The sequence below is a fragment of the Phalacrocorax carbo genome, chromosome 16 (assembly GCF_963921805.1).
Source record: "Phalacrocorax carbo chromosome 16, bPhaCar2.1, whole genome shotgun sequence".
In the NCBI taxonomy this organism is placed as follows: Eukaryota; Metazoa; Chordata; class Aves; order Suliformes; family Phalacrocoracidae; genus Phalacrocorax; species Phalacrocorax carbo.
In genome coordinates, this window is record NC_087528.1 from 4,836,540 (window position 1) to 4,855,584 (window position 19,045).

Sequence of the window (19,045 nt, forward strand, 5' to 3'; positions counted from 1 at the left end):
GACGTCAGAGGAGTCAGCTGCTATTCAGACCTGTAAACGTCATTTCAGACTTGGTAATTATCCCACCATAGCGGGTGGTACTTACTGCACATTTCCTCCTTTGTTTCTTTGGGGAAGGACATTATCTCCCAGCCACACTTTTTTGAAAGGTTAAGCATCTTTCTCCAACTAAGTGGAAGCTTGTTCCTTTAATCATAACTTTCTGCCTGATGTTTGTCATCCTAACTAATGTGTGTCTCCCTGTGCTGGATTCATCCAATCCTCATTCCTCCCAGGACTTGTGTCAAAGCATTAATTTGCCATGAAATTTCTTTCATTCAATTTAATTTCAGGACTGCTGCTCAGGCGTTTGCATTTGAGATCAGATCTCAAGACCTACATTTCATCCTCTGTATCTGTGAGCATGCCAAAAGCCAAGCACATTCCCTTTTTACAGCTGGCTTCAAAACTGCTTTCAGGAGACCAGGCTGACAGAGACCTGAAGATGGCCAAATTGTGCTGCCCTGGGCAGGCCCCTGGGCAGGTCTCTGGCTGGCTCTCAGACCTCAATCTATATTGTTTTGAAAGTAGATGTGTGAAACACAGTGCTGTGTTTTGGTTGCATATTGTTTGGTTAGTTTTATGCATTAAGGAAAGTAACAATGAAACACACGGTCAGAAGAAGTGGCTAAGTGTAACACTTGCTTTGTATCTTTGAGGCTAGAGATCCAACCTGTAAGGATGTTGCTGACAAAACTGAGTGATACCGTATGTCAGGAGTCTGCCGTTGCACTTAGCTGTGTTTATGACCTGTGAATCAGAGATGAACAAATGAAGTGCCATCATATGGCTGGCAGAAAAGTGTCTTGTTCTGATTTTGCATAAGCTGTGCAGTCTGAAGTCACTGCCTGGATTTCAGCACAAGCCTGGAGCACACTTGTAGCACAAGCTTTAGGCTCTGGTCTGGTGAATCTTCTGCAGCTTCTGTTTGGCTTTGGGGACTGTGTTTTCACAGGTGTAGGGGATGTCTGAGCTGCGTGCTGTGACCTACCTACCAGTCATGGTTCAGATTTGCTCTGTTCTCCTCACCCTCTTCAGCCTCCTCCTGCTGGTCTTTGGTATTTTGTTTGTTCTTTGCATATAATAACACCTCAATTACAATGTGACTGCAGATGCGTCAGCAAGGAAGGCACTCAGAAAGTGTTGGCTGATGAACTGGCACTCACCAGCTGGCCCCACCTTTCTCTCCAGTTTTACTTCAAAAAATGAAAATTATTCCTGGAGTAGATCCCATCTGGCTGATGTCTCACAACTGGAAGCCATGAAAGCCATTATTCTCTGTAAGTTCCCTTTATGTACTTACGAGAAAGATCTCACATACCACAGTCTGCAGAGAGGAAGAGTATTTTCTCTGAAAGTGAATCCATGCTGTATCACTTGTAGATAAGCCTGATGTTCCCCAAACATTTTCCTCCTCTGTTGTTTAAAGGCAAAGTATGCTGCACTGGCATGACCAATTGCCTACTGCGTCTCTTGAGATCTGACTATTTTATGCTATATTTGACTTACGCTAATGAACGAGACGATAATGGGCTGTGCTTCATTTCAGCTCCTCACAGCTTTTGCTAACAGACTTGTTCTCCAGGAAACCTTGGTTTTAGTTCTGGTAAAAGTGAAGGAGATGGTGTTAATGCAGTCCTGCTTATTTTAGCAAGGAGTGAATTAGTGGTTTTAGGAAAACAGTTCAACATGTTAACCCTTTGTTTCCAGAGTAACACCAAAAAAATCACTGTAGAGTGAACAGATGGCTTTGGCATATTTTTAGTCTTGCTCTCTGTTCCCATGGTATTCCAGACTGTGTGGGATTCCCCATAGACTGTTGTAAGGTGGGCCCAGCCAAATGTCTTGTTTTGCAACACAGCATCAGTGGGAAGGAGGGAAACGGAATCCTGTTCAAATCAGCTCTGTTCAAGTAACTTTAAATGAGAGGTTCTCACATATGGGATCATGGAAGGTGGGGGAATCTGTAGAGGGATGTTGGTCTTATGATTCCAGTGCTTGCTCATTGTCAGCTGCTATATTACATTAGGAGGGATAAAATAAATGAGAAATACTGTTCTACTGGTATTGTCTGTATAAGCAACTGATGCATCCAAAGGTGCAGACGGAAAACTCACCAGGATTGTGGTGGTCTCTGGTTTGCAGATAGGATGGGGGAAAGTAGTTTCTGTAGCTGTGAACAATCTCTTTGGGATGTGTTCTCTGAGGAAGTTCTGAAAACTTCTTGATTCAAGGCAGTGATCCTTTCTTGGGTGTGGTCAGACTCAGAGCTATTCATGTGCACTCTGTTTCAAAGTTTATTGGTGACTCTCTGTGGTTATAAAATGTTTTGTCCTGTAAGCAGAGAGGTTAGCCAGCGTAAGAGAAGGGATTCCTTAGGTCTAATAACTTCAAGGTCTCAGCTATGGTTGGAAATCTTAACTGTAAGGACATTAACTACAAAATCTGGGTCTGTAATATTGCAAAAATTGTATTTTTTATTATTCCAAATTAGGTTTGTATTGTATTTGTATTAAAGATGCAAGTGATCTTAATAGAGAACAGAAGTCATAGCATCAATTTTCTTGGCACTCCCTGGATTTCTGTTTTTGGCTTCATGGAGTATTATGTTCTCTTAATAGCTTATTTGCATATTAGAATATTTTAAACAACTCCATCCCTAATGTGTTCTCTCTGTGCAGTACTGCATGGCTCAATCTTTTACTGACAGAAGATAATAAAATGCTATTTGATGGAATAAGAAAACATAGGTGATGATAAGGGTCTGCCCAGTGGGCCAAATTTCATTGCAACACAGTAGAGTTTAGTAATATGCCAAATCATTAGCATATCTGATGTTCCATGTATGGTCAAGAAGGTGGATTATGATGTGACAGACACTAGACCATAGTGCTGAGAAATTAGAAGGCAGACTAGAGTGGGTGAGTGAGACAGGGTAAAAAAACCAAAAACTTCCAGCATGGACCAGCTTGGCGCAGATTCCATTGCTGTCTGCAGTATCATCACCTGTATAGTGCCCTTCTAATGTGGTTTAAGTATTGCCATAGCCATGGTAAAGAAGGGGAACCCAAAGCAGATGATGTCATTTGCTGGTAACAGGATGCTACTGGTAAACTTGTCGCTCTGACCCCCATGCCACAGTCCCATGGTCACTGGATACCATCTTTTTACCCAGCAGCATGGATCTCCCAGTCTGACAGTTAAACCATCCTGCCCTGGAGGCTGTGATATGAATCCCATAGCTCCTGCCCTCATCACTCCCGTGAGCTGAGAAGAGGCAGCTAACAGCCCTCCTCTTCTCTTTGTCACTTCTGGAAAGTGCTCCGAAGCTTCTCCACCAGGTGAGGGCAGGTGCAGCTCAGCAGATGCAGAGCACTTGCTGTCCTTGCATTTCTGAAGGATAGCAGCTGACCTCCTGCGTGTGTGCTGCAGATCCGCAGTGCTCTGCCATTCCTGTTTCATAGTTCAGCTGCATTCCCCATCTGTCACCCACCTGAGTCAAGGTAATGCTTATGCAGGGCATTAATAACACATGAACACTAGGAGCTTCCCTTTTTCCTCTGAATGCACTCAACCACCTGCAATGCCTCTGAAACAAACCTCTTTCTTCCTGTGGCTTTACAATTCACTGATACATTTCACACACTCAGCAAAATGCCACATCATGGATGTTTTCTCCGTCTGGGTAGCTGGTGGATATTTTTCTCTCACTGGACAAAGACCCCATGGATCCAGTTCATATTTGGAAGAGGACGCAATTTCATGTGTTGATGCTAAACCCAGGAAAGTCAGTGAGTGGACTTCCTTGAATTTAATCAGATTTTTTGCATTGGAGCCATTAGTAGACTATGGATTTGACAGATTTAGGAATTTGCTCAAAGTCAAGGCCAAGACAAATTTGCATGTGTCACTTAGGATACAGTCCCAAAATCTGCCTTCTAGCTGGTAAATTGGGTGTCTCCAGTTAAAGCAGAAAGTAAAACAATGCTTTCTGTTTTCTGTAAACTTACGGACAAGCCAACTTTCAGGCTTGAAGCCTGTTGATAAAGCACCAAGGGGCAATGACTGATGCTTGAAATCAAAATTTAAAGCAAATTCCAAGCCACTGTTTCCAGCAATGCTGTATGTTCCTGCATGGTTTGGGATCAGACAGCAGCTGATGGAAATTCATTATGCTGTTTTCAGTAGTATGAATTATTTAGAATATACACTCTGCCAGAACTGAATGGTGTGGCCAGGCTGTTTGTTGAACTCATGATTCCTAAACGCTGGCCTTTCATGCCTTACATGTGTGACTAGGAACGTGGTCCTTCGTGTGCTTTAGGGTCAGGTTCAGGGACAGCATCACATCATCTAGTGTGATATCCTGAAATGGTAACAGCACAGCTTTTAACCCATTTAATCTAGGCTAGGTAAATCTTCCAGGTATATCTTGTTGTCTTCTCAAAAGGCTTCAGATGAGGGAGTCCAATTTCTTTTATAGTTCCAGACCAGTTCTGTTTTATAGTTCCCATGGGTAAACAACCATGCTGATAAAAAATTGCGCCTTGTTTTTAATTTGAGTTTGTTCTAATTTACAGCTAATGGTTCTTTATGTCTTTCCTCTGCTAGACTAGAGAGTCCTTTAGAACCTGCAATTTCCTCCTTGCGGGAATCTTTATACCTAGTAACAAATTACCACTTGGTATCCCTTTTGCCAAACTAAACAGAGAAATCTCTCTTTAAGTTTGGTTACATAAGGCATTTCCACAGCACCTGAATGTTTTGTCAGTTGTCTGCAACCTGTCTGGGATTTCAGCATCTCCTATGAAAGTGGGTACCACAACTGTGTTAGTATTGGTTTCTCCAGTGCTATGTAAAATAACTTCCCTCGTCTTGTTCCCTTTCCCAGAATTGCCAGGATATCACAGAGAAGCCTCGTTCCTCTCCCCTGCATCTATAAATCCCAACTCATCAAAAGGCAGTCCTCCTCTCTGTAGATGTGTTACTCCTTTTCCTTCTCTTTTGTATTTTTCTCTGTTTTGTGACCTTGCCTGACGGTGCTTACATCTTACTCTGTATGGGCTTCACCGACAAAGCTATCCAGCGGAGTGTGAGGCTGTCTGCATTGTTGTTATTTATCAGCCTGTCATCTCCAAATTTCATCATCATGGTTTTATATTTACTTCCAGTCTGTGGATGCAAACACCAAATAGCTTCAGGGAAGGACCAATCCTACCAAATCCCAATAGAGACACTGGTATCCTGCACTAATTGGTCTCCTGAGCACCCATTAGCCTGCGCATCTCTGATATGGCAGGTTGTTTTTATTAGTAGCCCTTTAGAGGGAACTAATTAATAGCTAGATTCATCATTTAGGAGGTTTATATAAGCAAGGAAACAGCAAAGCCTAGTGTTGTCTGTAAGGAGGCAAGGTGAAAAATTGCTGGTGTCTAGATGGCTGTGACCAGCCGCAGAGCAAAGCAGTGGAGGACCAGGACCTGCAGAGAAAGGGAAAGCAGGCTGGGGGAGAGGAGGGTGGCACTTTTTGAGTAGCAAGGAATTACCGAGCCACAGCAGCAGAAGTCCCTCATGCTTTGTTATTCAAGGCCCTAGACTGGGACAGAGGGAGGAAACAAACAGCCCTGTGCAACAGTGAGGGTGACTTACTGAAGAGGACACTGAAGAGCTCTAAGGTCCTGGACCATATGGATGCTAAAAAGGTCTGAACATGGGGGCTAGTTAAAGAGCCAGAGGTGGGTCTCAGCACACATGGTGGCTGCATTGCTTGACACTGCTCAGCTGACACAAGTCCTGCTTCTGCATTTCATACTGTGGAGTGTAAACTTACACCCCTTCCCCAAATGTGGAAAAGGCCCGTCTGTTAAAATAAGGGTGAGTGGAGTTTTGCTGCCTGCTGTATAAATCATGTGGGAACCTCTCTAATTCCACCCTGAAGCATTTACATATTTAATCTCCTTTTGCTGTTTTTTGAGATTTCTCACAAATGCTACTTCAGGAGATCCTGCCCAAATGTTGCTGCCACAGCACAGCCTGCCCTTTCCTGCAAGTGCTTGTCTTGCCATTCTCACAGCTCCCAGGTGTTCCCTGCTCGCACTTCAGGGTGAGACGTGGTCACAGACTCCTGCAGTATGAAGGTGAACTGCTGAGATGAGTTGTTTATTTCAAATTGCATTTCTGGCTATGACTTGGATCCTGCTGTAAGATTTCAGTGGATGGAGCCAGTGTAGGGTCCCTCAGAACTCAATTACATCTAAATCTAACAAATTTTCTTTGTGTTAACAAAATCTCTTCTGTGCTGGTCAGTTGTTGAAGAAAATTAAGTGAGGTCAGTAGAGGTCTGAGTTTCTTCTTGCCTGGAAGTGGAAGCAAGACTTAGTTCCAGTCAGAAAATCTTTACTGGAAAAAAATGCCTAGTTGTTTTGGCAGCGCTGGTATGAGAGCTGGCAAGGAGTCCTGAGAGGGTTCTTTGGCTGGGGGTGCCCCTGTATTGAGCTCACTTGCGAGAAAAGATCAGTTTCAATAAATCTCTTCTGAGGTTTGTCAGTGACCTGTTCTCCTCTCTCCTCTTCCTCCCTCTGCTACAAAAATCCTTTGCCTTCTCTTAACAGCCATTCAGATGCCTGGTCACGTAGAGCGTGTGGTCGTACTCCGAGGTACTGCGAGTCCTGGGACAGCAGGTGTGTTCAGTGACGCTGGGAAGGGAATTAGCTTGAGGAAAGGCTAATAACTGTTCCCCTTGCCTCTAGTTAGAGCAGCAGATTGCAGTGACTTCACTCCCCTGCACAGCTTGGTATGTGCCTGTGACTGGTTCCTTGCTCTGTTTCAAGCAGTGTCTGAGTTAGTCACAGGTTCTTGGTTTGCATCCTTGGCTTCAGTTTAGGTGTGCATTCTGTCCCAGGCAGTATGGCTACAGAGGGCTCTTTACAAGGCACTCCGGATTTCCTTTCTGCAGTGAAAGCTGGGTCTGTCCCCATAGCTGGTGCTTTCGTGTGGATGTAGGAGATAGGAGGGGACCTTTCACACCTTCAGTGAAGCAGAGCTGGGAAATGGAATGTTCTCTTCTGCAGTAAAGTCAAAGCTGCCCCCAACATAGTTAGGGGTGCCTCTAGCTAACATAGTAAGAAACTTTGGGCTGAAGAAACTGAGGAAACACATTTCCTGAGCTGGGTGACTTTGCCAAAATCCAAATATTTTCCTCATACCCAAATTGCACCAAACTCACAAAGGTTATAGTATTTCAGCAAGCTCACTGTCTCTGCCTGCTTCAGTCCTCTTGTAAGAGTTAAAACAAAATGACTAGCTGGAGTTCAAAGGAAAAATCCTTCCTTCCGTTGTAATTTTTAGGACACTTTGAATTCAGTACAAACACCAGGTCTTCTGAAAACTTTAGACTTCAGGGTTGTGTGGCAGGACACCATCTGAAACCCCTGTTGAAGGAAATGAGCAAAGGACAGCACAGCTGACTATCTGTGGGCACAAAAATAGCCCAGTGCATACTGGATTTAAAACCCTTGTAGGTAAATTTTAGAGCAATGCCTGGGCTGACTGGGGGTTTCTGCCCTAGCTTTGATGACACCAGGATTTCACCTCTACTCTCCTCCTGCATCTGGACTCAGCTGTGTTACCGACTCTGGCAGCCAGCAGCTGGCTCTGCAGCAGCCTAGGTGTCGAAGTGCTGAGCCTTTTGACTCAGTTACTGCCCATACTTCTTTCCTGGGTTTAGCATGGCAGATTTCCTACTGAGACTCTGTTCGTTGTGTTCAGTCACTGTATAGAGCTGGGTTGTAAATCATTTACTCATAGCCTTAGAGCTGAGAATCCTGCCCTTCGTCATTCCTGACCTAAGACATCCTGTGCACCTACAAAGTGTGTGCCACAAAGCCTGAGCCGTTCACCACTGTGTTGCATCCAGAATTTGTATTTTGAACCAGAGCCTCTCTGGTGGAAGAATACTCTACCTCACTTCATCATCCATTGCTTTGTACAGCTAATTCCTGCTCAGTAATATGCATCTCTGCCTTGGTCAGTTTTGATTTCAAAATTGTGTCTTCACACTGAACCTTGTCCCTTTATTTTCATTGTAGAGACTCTTTAAAATGTTCCAGCCTACTCTTATGTGTCAGGAAGCAGCAGGGGGCAAACATCTCTTTGCAGTGCAGTCAGTATAGCTGGGAAACCCAACTGAGAGGAGGCTAATGGTTTGGCTGAAGCGACCTGTTGTTACAGCGGAGAAATATGTTTGCATTGAAAGGATAATCACCCATTCATCCAAGCAAGTTAAACAACAGGGACAGAGGGTTTGGCTTTCTCTGGTTGTTTCCCAAAGCAAAAATTTTTCATGTCTTGTTTTTGAGACTATTGGATGTCTACCGAAGGGTCCATTAGACCGTTGCAGCTGCCAAAAGAACCAGCTAGATTATTAAATCTGCAGTTAATTTTTTCTGTCCTTGTCCTCTTCCTACAATTAAGAACTAGTTTGCAATCCAGGCCTTACTTGTGCTGTCCCATATGGTGGGGGACTGCTCTGTGCAGCAATGCAGGAAAAAGTGTCTATCCCCAGCCCAAAACACTGTCTCTAGCTCATCATGATGGCTTACGATGTTAAGCTCTGGAGCATATGGTCTATTCTTTATGCTGCCTGTAGGTATCACAACAATCACATGGTCATTTCAGCACTGAATTTTGGCAGCAGTTGGTTTTGCAGTCCTGTGGCCCTTGCAATGGGGTCAGCAGAAGAGGCAGAGCCCAGCAATGCCTAGAGATGCAGGGGGCTCAGGACCTGACTGTGCTCAGGACCGGTGCAGCCTGTGTATTCCACATGTGCAAAAACAGGCTGCATTGCCCATTCCATTAATGGGCCTGAAAGGCCGCTGCTTTCTCGTTTGCTAGCAAACTACTGTAGCTGTAAGCCCAGGGGGTTGTTGACTGCAAAAAAGGCTTCGATGTCATGCAGCATGGCAGTTTGGCTGACAATCCCTTAACGTTTCCCAAGACAATAAATAAGCATTACAACTTCTGATTAATTGCTGGGAGCCAACCCGTTCTGAGAAGGAGGAAGATAGGACATTATTTCTCTACAAAGTGAAGCAGAAAAATGGTTGACACAGTACAGACGGCAGAGAAGATTTAGGGGTAGCTGTGATGGCAGAGTTTATTTGGCCAAAGCTTGAAACAGCTTAATTTTAAGTAATGCCTTCAGTCTGGAATTAACAAGGAAGAGCTTTTGCCTTATCCCAGAAAGCTACTGGCAAAAATGCATGATCAAGTGCGCTACAGGCTCGAAAGTTTGTGCAGATATGCAGGAATTGATGTACAATGCATGTGTATATATTAATGCACAAACTGTATGCAAGTATCCAACAGCTGATCAAATCCTTGTTGTCTCTGACCTGTGCAGGGAACTGTGATGATGAGCCCTGGCTGAAGATGTGAGCACTAGCGGCATAAATTCCATCAGGCTGTTCTGCAAGTTCTTCATCATCTCCTGCACTGATGTCAGTTATTTGTGTTATAAAATCTAATTGAAAACCTGCAAAATTAGATTTAGGGGAAACTGGAGACTGAAGCACTTTGCTCAAGTGATAATTTCATTTACTGTTAAGATATTGCTTAGACCTAAATGTGAATGTATTCTTTGTTCCTCCATAATGCATACACCCAGGTATATAACATCTTGTTTAATTTGACTAAAAAATGTAATTGTATGTAGCTGAGCAACTGGTAGACTAAAATCATTGGATCAACTTTGAGAAATAAACTTAATGTGCAGATTCACTGGGAACACCCAGTGACACTACTGTGTTATAGCACAATATTAAATAGTGTAGAGGCTTCCCAGCTGGCTGCAGGAATCTGTACATTAAAACCTAAAACACAATTTGTTGCCTTTTAGCAAAAGACCTACAGGAAATAGGATTCTCTAAAGCAACCCTGCAAGCATCTGAAATAGTATTTACTTGCATTACAACGATGGGAGCTTGCCATTGTCAAAGAGAGTTACAGGCTGATCTTGTAACCTAGAGGACTGGTGTCTGATTAGATTTTGTCGCTGCATCTGTGGGAGCACAGTTGCTCAGCTACTGGCCACACCAAGGTCTTCATTAAAGCCTTCAGAGCCAAGCTAAGTTATGCCAGCTGACACATCTGCCACTTATTTAAGCTACTACAGTGGTCAGGAAGACTTTCAGCTGTAAAATCTTGCAGTTCAACAGCCTGTTTGGTTATACTGTTTTGAATGCACCCAAAAAAAGTTTGAAGAAAGGAATTTGTGCCACCGCTTCATCTTTCTGTAAGATCTATGTTGTTTGTGAAGGTGAGCAGGGATAACAGAGACCCAGCTTTCCTGTATCAAGCATGTCTCTAGTTAATTGGTTTCAGTAAGGGTTTCCAGCTAGTCCTGTATGCATTAAATGCACACTACAGTTTCAGGTGAAGTGGCTATGTTTTGGAAACAGAAACATGTCTCCTGCTGCTATAAATTAGCAGGGCTACAGTAATCGCTTGTGATCCAGATGTAGGAATTTGATCACAAGCCACACAATAGCTGACAGCTGGGCTCTGCTGCCTGGCTGGCAGGACTTGAGTTGTTGAAGCCTTCTGCAATAAGGAAGTTTTAAAAGGATTTCTAACTTGTCATGGGCTCTGAACTCATCATACAGCTCCTTATTGGCCCTGCCTACATGAGATGATTTTTTCTTCCCTAAGCAAAGGAGAGGGGAAAGGATGCAATTTCAGGATCAAATTGTTCCTTTCTCATTCAACATAGAATTTTGCTTGTGAGTAAAAATTTTGTCATTTTCTCATCCAGATTTGCTTGTACTAAATGAGGCCTTTGGGTGATAATGGCATTTATTGGAATAGAGAGAATTTAGAAGCACTGAGAGAATCTGAAGGGAGAAGTGCCATGCACACACATTACTGCAGTATCTGCAGGGCTTTAAGAAACTGCTAAGGTTTTGCTAGTGTGTAAAAAAACCAACCAAACAAAAAAAACAACCATAAAATTGAGAAACTGGGTCATCTGGATTCATTTGCTGCATATCTTTCCAGCTGGGCTTTTGTTGCTGCTCAGACTGACATATACGAGCTCACATTGTAGTCACCAGGATTGTGCATCATCCTACATGCCTGCTGTCCTTGCCTCCTACACTCATCTTGTTTATACTCCACGGTGTCTGAAGGGCCCAGATCAAGGTCAGAATTGTGCTGCAGCTGACTCTGAGCTTGCCTACAAGCAGCAAGAGGCTGCCTTTGCCTCGGTGAGGGTAGCTGCTAGGTACAACAGGCAAAGGCAGAGGGACATGAGAGGGCTTATACAATGTCATGCAGCATATTTATCACAGAGAGGAGAACAGCCAGCTGAGGTGTCCCAGCACTGTGCCCATCTACCCAGACTGTTCTGCCTCTCTCCTTATTCTTCTTCACCTACTTGTTTCTCTATTATTTTATTCTAGACAGTACAACACACAACAGCCTTTCCTGTCTAGATGCTTTTATCCTTCTTCCCCAAAACCCTCCTGAAAAATCTGCCAGACCTTCTTTAGGGCAAACGCCAATTTGGTGGCTGTGTTTAAATTCAGTGTAATCTCATTTTACGGTGAGTAGTGATGAGAAAGGCTAAACATTGAAGATGAGATTATAAGCAATAAGCATATTGCTTGTTTGCATAGTGTACTGAACAGAACCATTCTCTGTATTATCACATGAATAACTTTTGATAAGAGGGACTGAGATCACTAGCGATTTAAGTCCCTATGAGCTGCATAGACAGCAAGGGCTCCTAGGGAAGGAGGTTCTGTTGGCACCCTGCTCTAAGATGAGAGGCTAGGTCACAGATTCATTCATTTAAGCTCTTGTGATGCAGCTTTCTCCCAGCTGCAGAACTTTTGGTCGGAGCATGTGCCTTAGTCAGCACCAGATAATCCAGCTATAAGACATGATTTCTCCTTGCAGACCGATTTGTTGGCTGATGCAAGTGAACATTACAGGTATTCTTCTGCTTGGGGTCTTCTACAGAAGATATAGACCAACTGAGCAACAGATGATGCACCAAGCTCAACACATATCTTATGATCTTTTCTTTTAGGTGGCAAAACTGGCAAAATACTTGGACCCGAATGATTTGGGGAGAATCAATTTTAAGGACTTCTGTCATGGAGTGTTTGCTATCAAAGGTATGTACACATTTCTTAAAAATAATCCACTTCAGTTCCACTAATGTTCTCTGGTTGCAGAAAATGTAATGATCAAAGACATCCTCTCTTTTGACTGTGGTTATTTGTAGTGACAGTAGGGTAACTCTGGGAACAGAGCCAGTATATTTTTCCTTTTTGTGCATCTCATGTATCAATAGTGAGCAATGCTAGAGTTCCTACGTCCACAGGTGCTTGTGTGTTGGTTTACTGTTAGTTTTTCAGAACAAATGTGATGTGGTTTAAAGACAAATATAGCAGAATAAAGAGTAGCTTTGTGGTTAGCAGGCAGTACCAAAGTCTGATACTTCCAGGTTCTCATCTGGTTCTGCTGTTGATTTACCTAAGAAAGTTAGAGAGCTCTTGGGCTTCATTTTCTAAACTAGGAAATTTAAGACTATTATACTCTTCTTGAGGTATCTGCAAGGTATAGTTAATACATGTTTTCAAAGTACTGGGGGACACATGTTGGAATGAAAAGGGTTAATTACAGGTTGGCCATACAGGCCCTGAAGATAGAGATCAGGTATATCAAACCCTCTCCTTTTCAAGGAAACACAGTCCTTGACAGAGAACATAGACATTATTATGCTTTATAGCTTAGCCAAAGGGCAACGAAGCAAACAGTGAGGAGAGACTTTAGCCATTTTGCTGCTGATTAGTTTTTTAGATTCCCATAGCAAAATAATCCAGCCTGTCCTTTTCTGGACACGTAGTATGTCCTTAGTAAAGTGCCAGAGTGCTGTCACAGTCCTCAGGCTTCACTTCAGGGACAGGGTGAATGTCACAGGGATAGTAGTATGATTCCAGGAGAAGCCTCTGGAGATTCTGCTACGATGAGATTATTACAAAGCCATAATGATGCAAGAATGCAACACCACAGCAATTTTAATTAAAGTTTACAGCAGCCAAGGACAGTGTATAACTATGTAAAATTAGTGAGAAGCTGCTCTCAGATCATGTTCATGGAAACACCTTCCAAAGTCCTACTGATGTGTTTGAGGAGAAGGCAATAGAAAGCCCAGAAGGAAAGTTAATACATTACCGTGCAGACACTAAAGTCTATACTAGAGGTTCTCCTCATCCAGGAAATGCTACAGCAAACTGGGTTCTGGGTTAAATAAGACGCAAGCTCTGTAAATCATCTCATATTCCTCTATAATTCACAGTCTAAAGACATGCACAAGTGCACAAAATGTGATCAGAAGGGGGTAGATGTGACCCAGAAGAACATCTCTTCTGTAATAGCTGTGCCCTTGCCCACAGTGGGCAGTACCCTCAGTGAAGGAGGGGGCAGCTACATTTGCTTTACTGTGAGGGACAGCATGTGCATATTGACAGTTACTCGGCTGTGATGATGCCTTGGGAGTTTTCATCCTTGCTTGAGTTGTGGGAACTGATGCATATATTCATATCCTAAGGTCTAGTCCTGCAAAGACATGACTGGACCAAACTCTCTGGAATACCTTGCACTCCAAGTTTATGGATAGCTTAAAGCCCTTATTATAGGCAAGGTCCAAATCATATGCTTAATGTGTATATTAGTATGTCTATATTAACAGATACAGAGAAATCATCCAATTCTGCAGCATCACCTAGAGCTCTCTTAGCACATCATTAGCATTGTCAACACTTAAACACTTACACAGTGTCAGTGCCAAGCGTGCATAATCGCAAGACCAGTCGTATTTATTTCTCATAAGACATTGTTATGCATGCTTTCACAGATTCTCATTAGAAAAGCTGGTTATATTGCTTACCTCACAGCATGCAAGTTTTATTGATCTTTAGCTACGAGCCACACTTTTCTCAAAAAGTTCAGAAAGGGTATGTCTACCTTTCAGAATGGAAAGCTTCCACCGTGTTGTTACATCTCACTTTTCAGTGCAGTCACATCCCACGGGTGGCAGCAGGCTTGTTATCGAACAAAAGCAATTTGTCTTGGCAGCAACAGATTATAAATATGATTCTTTGACATCTTGGCCTAATGCAATTGCTTGGGGCAGTGTCATGGTTTAACTGCAGCCAGCAACTGAGCCACCCCCAGCCGCTCACTCACTCCCCCCCAGTGGGATGGGGGAGAGAATCGGAAGGCTAAAAGTGAGAAAACTCGTGGGTTGAGATAAAGACAGTTTAATAGGTAAAGTGAAAGCTGAACACACAAGCAAAGCAAAACACGGAATTCATTCCCTTCTCCCCATGGGCAGGCAGGTGGTCAACCATCCCCGGGACAGCAGTGCTTCATCACATGTAACTGTGACTTGGGCAGACAAATGCCATCACTCCGAACATCCCCCCCTCCCTCTACCTTCCCCCAGCTCTATGTGCTGACCATGACACCATATGGTGTGGGACATCCCTGGGGTCAGCTGGGGTCACTGTCCCATCTGTGTCCCCTCCCCACCCCTTGTGCACCCCCAGCCCCTCGCTGGTGGGGTGGGGTGAGGGGCAGAAAAGGCCTTGGCTCTGTGTAAGCCCTGCTCAGTGGTGACTAAAACATCCTTGTGTTATCAACACCGTTTCTAGCACAATCCAAAACACAGCTTCATATTGACTACTGTGAAGAAAATTAACTCTATCCCAGCCAAAACCAGCACATACAATCGGATTAACAGACCAAAAGTAGATCCTACTATGAATCCAGTGGGGTTTTTTTCAGCAATGGAGTATGAAGCGGTGTTATTCTTAGCACTGGAAGCCAAATGTTTAAATTCAAGCTTCACTATCCTTGCCATATTTCTTATTTATGAGACTTCAAATGAATTTGTCTCATAGATGCTTGCCTTTGTAGTACACTGGAGAAATTTTTTGCAGCACGGAGGTGATGTAGTCGTTTTGGTAGTTCAGTGCCTTTAGTTTGTTTAAAGCATGAAGTTTGAAGCATCTAGAAAACCAGATTCAGATCTCAGTGGTAAAGAATTGACTTCTGTCAGTTTGAGCGTTTCAGATCCAGGTATGGATCTGAGTGAAAAACTAAATGTTGAACCTGAAAATATCGCAAACAGCAGAGCATTCAATGTCTGCTGTGTAACTGGTTGGTGGCAGCTCTTGCTGCAAGGAGAAACCCTAAACCTGGGATCTAAAATCTGAGCTTGGCCTTTCTGCTCCATAAACCAGGGCATTGTTCACTCTTGCATGGTACAAATCAAAAGTGTTGTGTTCCTTTACAAATGGACATCAAGCCTTGACTCCTCCTTAGTGCTTCTGAGATGGATAAACCTCATGACATATGAGTCATGTACCTCCACAGCAGCTTCTGGGACTGTCAGGTGGAAAAGGCAATTAATCTTCTTCAGCTGCTGAGTAGCAGAGCTGTGGGGAAGGATGTGCTGAGGAGTCACTAACAGCAGGGACCTTTGGAAGTGATGGAGAGGACTTTTTCAAGCAGAGGTATCTATGCTAGAGGGGACAAATGTGCTGGAGGAACTCATTCCCACCGTGTCTCTGGGGTGGGTTACTGGACAGGCAGGGTGCTTTCTATTTATGGAAAGCTTTGCTTCTCTTTGCTGGTCCTTTGTGGATTTAAAGGAGTTTGCCTCAGCATCTCTAGTGAGCCCCTGCTGTCTAGGCTGCTTTCCCCACCCACTTGGGCTCTGCCAGAGTCAGGGACAGGCTTGTCATCAAATTTAAAGCTTTGCAGCAATTTCTTTGGAATGCCAGAATATGAAGGTTTTACTCTTGCTGAAGCTGCCCTCTCTGTCTGCTCACTGCATGGCTTTATTTCCAATAACTGCATCAGTCTGGAGAGCAATTTCCATCAAATAACACCTGTACCCTCTTACCTAGCAGCTGTGTCAAAGCCAGTATAGTCTAAGAAGTGGCACTGCTTAGAGGCTTTGAGAACATCAGAACATTCAGAACATCACTCAAAGGCTGAATTCCCATTGATTTCAGCAGGGTCAGCGTGGGATCCATTACTGTTTGCTCAGTGGAATCAATGACTGTTTTTGCTGTACTGAATTTATTGTACTGATCCAGTAAATATTTTCTGCCACTTGTGATACTTAAAGGTTTGAGTGGAGCTGTTATTTCCAATGTGCTTTGCAGGCTGGTAGGTTCCACAGTCAGACGTGTTTGCAAGACTCTTGGTATGTTTAGCAGGCTCTAATTAAGTCTGACCTGTTTTTTCTATTTTAAGATTTATGTTGTCTTTCCAATAGTCTCCCTGCTTTGATATTCGACTTAAACCCCAAACTGACAAATAAAGGGTGAGCTCCCCCTACTGACCTTGGTGTTGCAGCTCGCAGAGATGAGCGGGTACAGCACAAATAAAAGCAAATGTATTCCAACTTTACAGCTTATTTTAACCATGAAAACAACACTGGTCACCGTGTACTAATTGGAGGGTAATGGCTTTTGTAATGGGAGAGACTGAGCCATGTTAGCACAGAGCATTTGTGCAATAATGGCTCTGTGCTTTAGCAGAATCACTGTTTTTTCAGATGAATTCATACAGCTTGTTTTTCTCCTGGAGCAAGAGAGTATTTACCTCATCTTGTAGAAGTGCTAAGGACATTTAAGTTATGCTCTGTTATGATATTTGAAAATGGAGAGTGGTAGGAGCTCCTTCATATTCATTAGCAGTGTGGAAGAAGCACAGCTGTGAATTTATATGCTTCCCCACCTGCAGTAATATCAACTTTTGAATCTTCAAAATAGTAACACAGACCATCATGTGCCTTCAAAACTGTCTTCTCTGTGCTTCCCTGGATCTTTAGGCATGAAATTACTGTAGATGGCTGGAAAGCTTCTAGATGCAGTCTTTATGAGAGCAGATAAAAGTTAAAAAGTAGATATGTTTCTCCATGAGTTCCTAGCAATTTTGATGAAAATTCCAAGAATACAGGTTTGCCAAAAGCTTTAAAGAAATGTTCAAAAAGGGAAGTTGGCTGTTCTGGTAGCTCGGACTGTGGTAGGTTATCTGGACTGTGAAAGAATACAAAAATAATATAGTATGAAATTTGATGATATTTTTTTTTTCCAAAACAAAGTTTTCCAACACAGAATAATTATGGCCTTCTGTTTCACTGGAGATTTTTAATTTTTATTTGCTTTTATAGTTTCATTCAGATGCTCCAAACAAACATATTTCTTACAAAGCCAGTGCCGAGTTTTGACCATCTCTTTTAACTAACTTTAAAATCTAATTTGCAGTCCCATAGCTGCAGATAGTATTGCATCAGCTTTGCCCTGAAGATCCAGTACGGAATGAGAGGTGGATATGTTGTAGTCATGTAAAAGGATTTTATCTTTATTTGCTGAGCACCAGTATTTGTAATATATACTAATACCTAAGATGAGGACAGCTGCACTAGCACGGGAACTTCAGTAAAGCGCTGCATAAAACCTCAAAATCTTTGTGAACCCATTTGGGTTCGTAGCTATAGATCTCAAGCTTCACAGTACACCATAACTGGAGATAATCTGATTAATCTATCCATTCTTAAAAGAATAACTTATTGACAGGAGTGGTACTTGGGATGGCTCCCGAGAAGGACTGTCATGTAAATGTGAAGAGCTGAGCTCTCCTGTTGTAAATTTCCTGTAGCTGTTTAATGAACTGAAGTTGGTTACTCTTAAAAGTACTCAAGAGTTTTCTGAGACTCAACTAAATTTTACTAAATACAGCCTGAAACCATAAATTAGTCTAAAACACCATTAAAGATCCAAGGGTAGATAAAGTAAAAAGTTAATGCTCTTAGGAAAAAATGCCAGGAACCAACTACATTCAATTAGGTAACCAGATTTGATTTCCTATAGTATTAAAATTGCTTAATTGTCTGTGAAAATTGCCTGATGCAGTATGGGTTAAACTCCTTCTTGGAGCATTTGCAGGAAATCACTTTGCCGCAATTATGTTTATTTGTGGCCAGAACGTCTGTTTGCAAATTGGCTGTTTGTTGGGGTGTGAAAACCAATTTTTTTTTAAAATGAAGCCGAAGGTAAATTTGTAAAATTATCTCATAAGAGAAGTCATGCCTGGCATCCTGAGTGAGCTGAAAAAGTTAAAGGTTCATGTCTTCCCATTCAGTGACTTGCAAAACACTTTCATCATCTTTGCATAGGACTAAAGATGATTCTGTCCTGCCTCTGGACAGCCAGCACTGTGTTATGAGAGTTTACAAGTCTTAGCCAGGTACTTTCTAGAAAGGAAAAATCTTAGGTGGCTATTTTCACAAAAAGAAGGCGTAGATGTCCTAGTGGTTTTGATGCTACTAAAAATCCCTGTTCTGCAGCAGACTTCTGACCAGGGACAGGTCACTTGCCATTTTACTTCACTTTGCCCTGCAAAGTGCAAGTAATTCCACGCTCATATGCTACCCCTAACCCAGTTCTGGCCAAACTAACTGTGTCTGCATATGCATTTTTAATATTAGGCTAAATAGTTTTTAACTCAGATAATTTTGATAGACCAGACTGGAAGGTGGCTCAGTGCTTTGTTAAACAAGAACGGATCCACAGAATCCCAGACTGGTGGGGGTTGGAAGGGACCTCTGGAGATCATCTTGTCCAACCCCCCTGCTTGAGCAGGCACACCCAGAGCAGGGGCACAGGACCGTGTCCAGGTGGGGTGTGAACGTCTCCAGGGAAGGGACCCCACAGCCTCTCTGGGCAGCCTGTGCCCCTGTTCTGGCACCCGCACAGGGAAGAAGTTTTTTCTCATGTTCAGGTGGAACTTGCTGTGTCCCAGCTTGTGCCCGTTGCCCCTTGGCAATGGTTGGGCACTATTGAAAAAAGCCTAGTCCCATCACCCTGACACCCACCCGTTAGATATTCATAGGTATTGATGAAATCCCCCCTCAGTCTTCACG

General features: G+C 43.0%; 1 protein-coding gene across 2 annotated transcripts in view; it reads left to right on the forward strand.

Moving 5' to 3' along the window:
- Nucleotides 1-19,045, forward strand: part of RAB11FIP4 (RAB11 family interacting protein 4) — a 125,053-nt gene that overhangs the window by 32,182 nt on the left and 73,826 nt on the right. For both annotated transcript variants that reach the window (XM_064466792.1, XM_064466793.1), the window contains exon 2: nt 12,128-12,215. In XM_064466792.1, the coding sequence (XP_064322862.1) occupies nt 12,128-12,215 (88 nt within the window). The remainder of the gene's footprint in view (nt 1-12,127; nt 12,216-19,045) is intronic.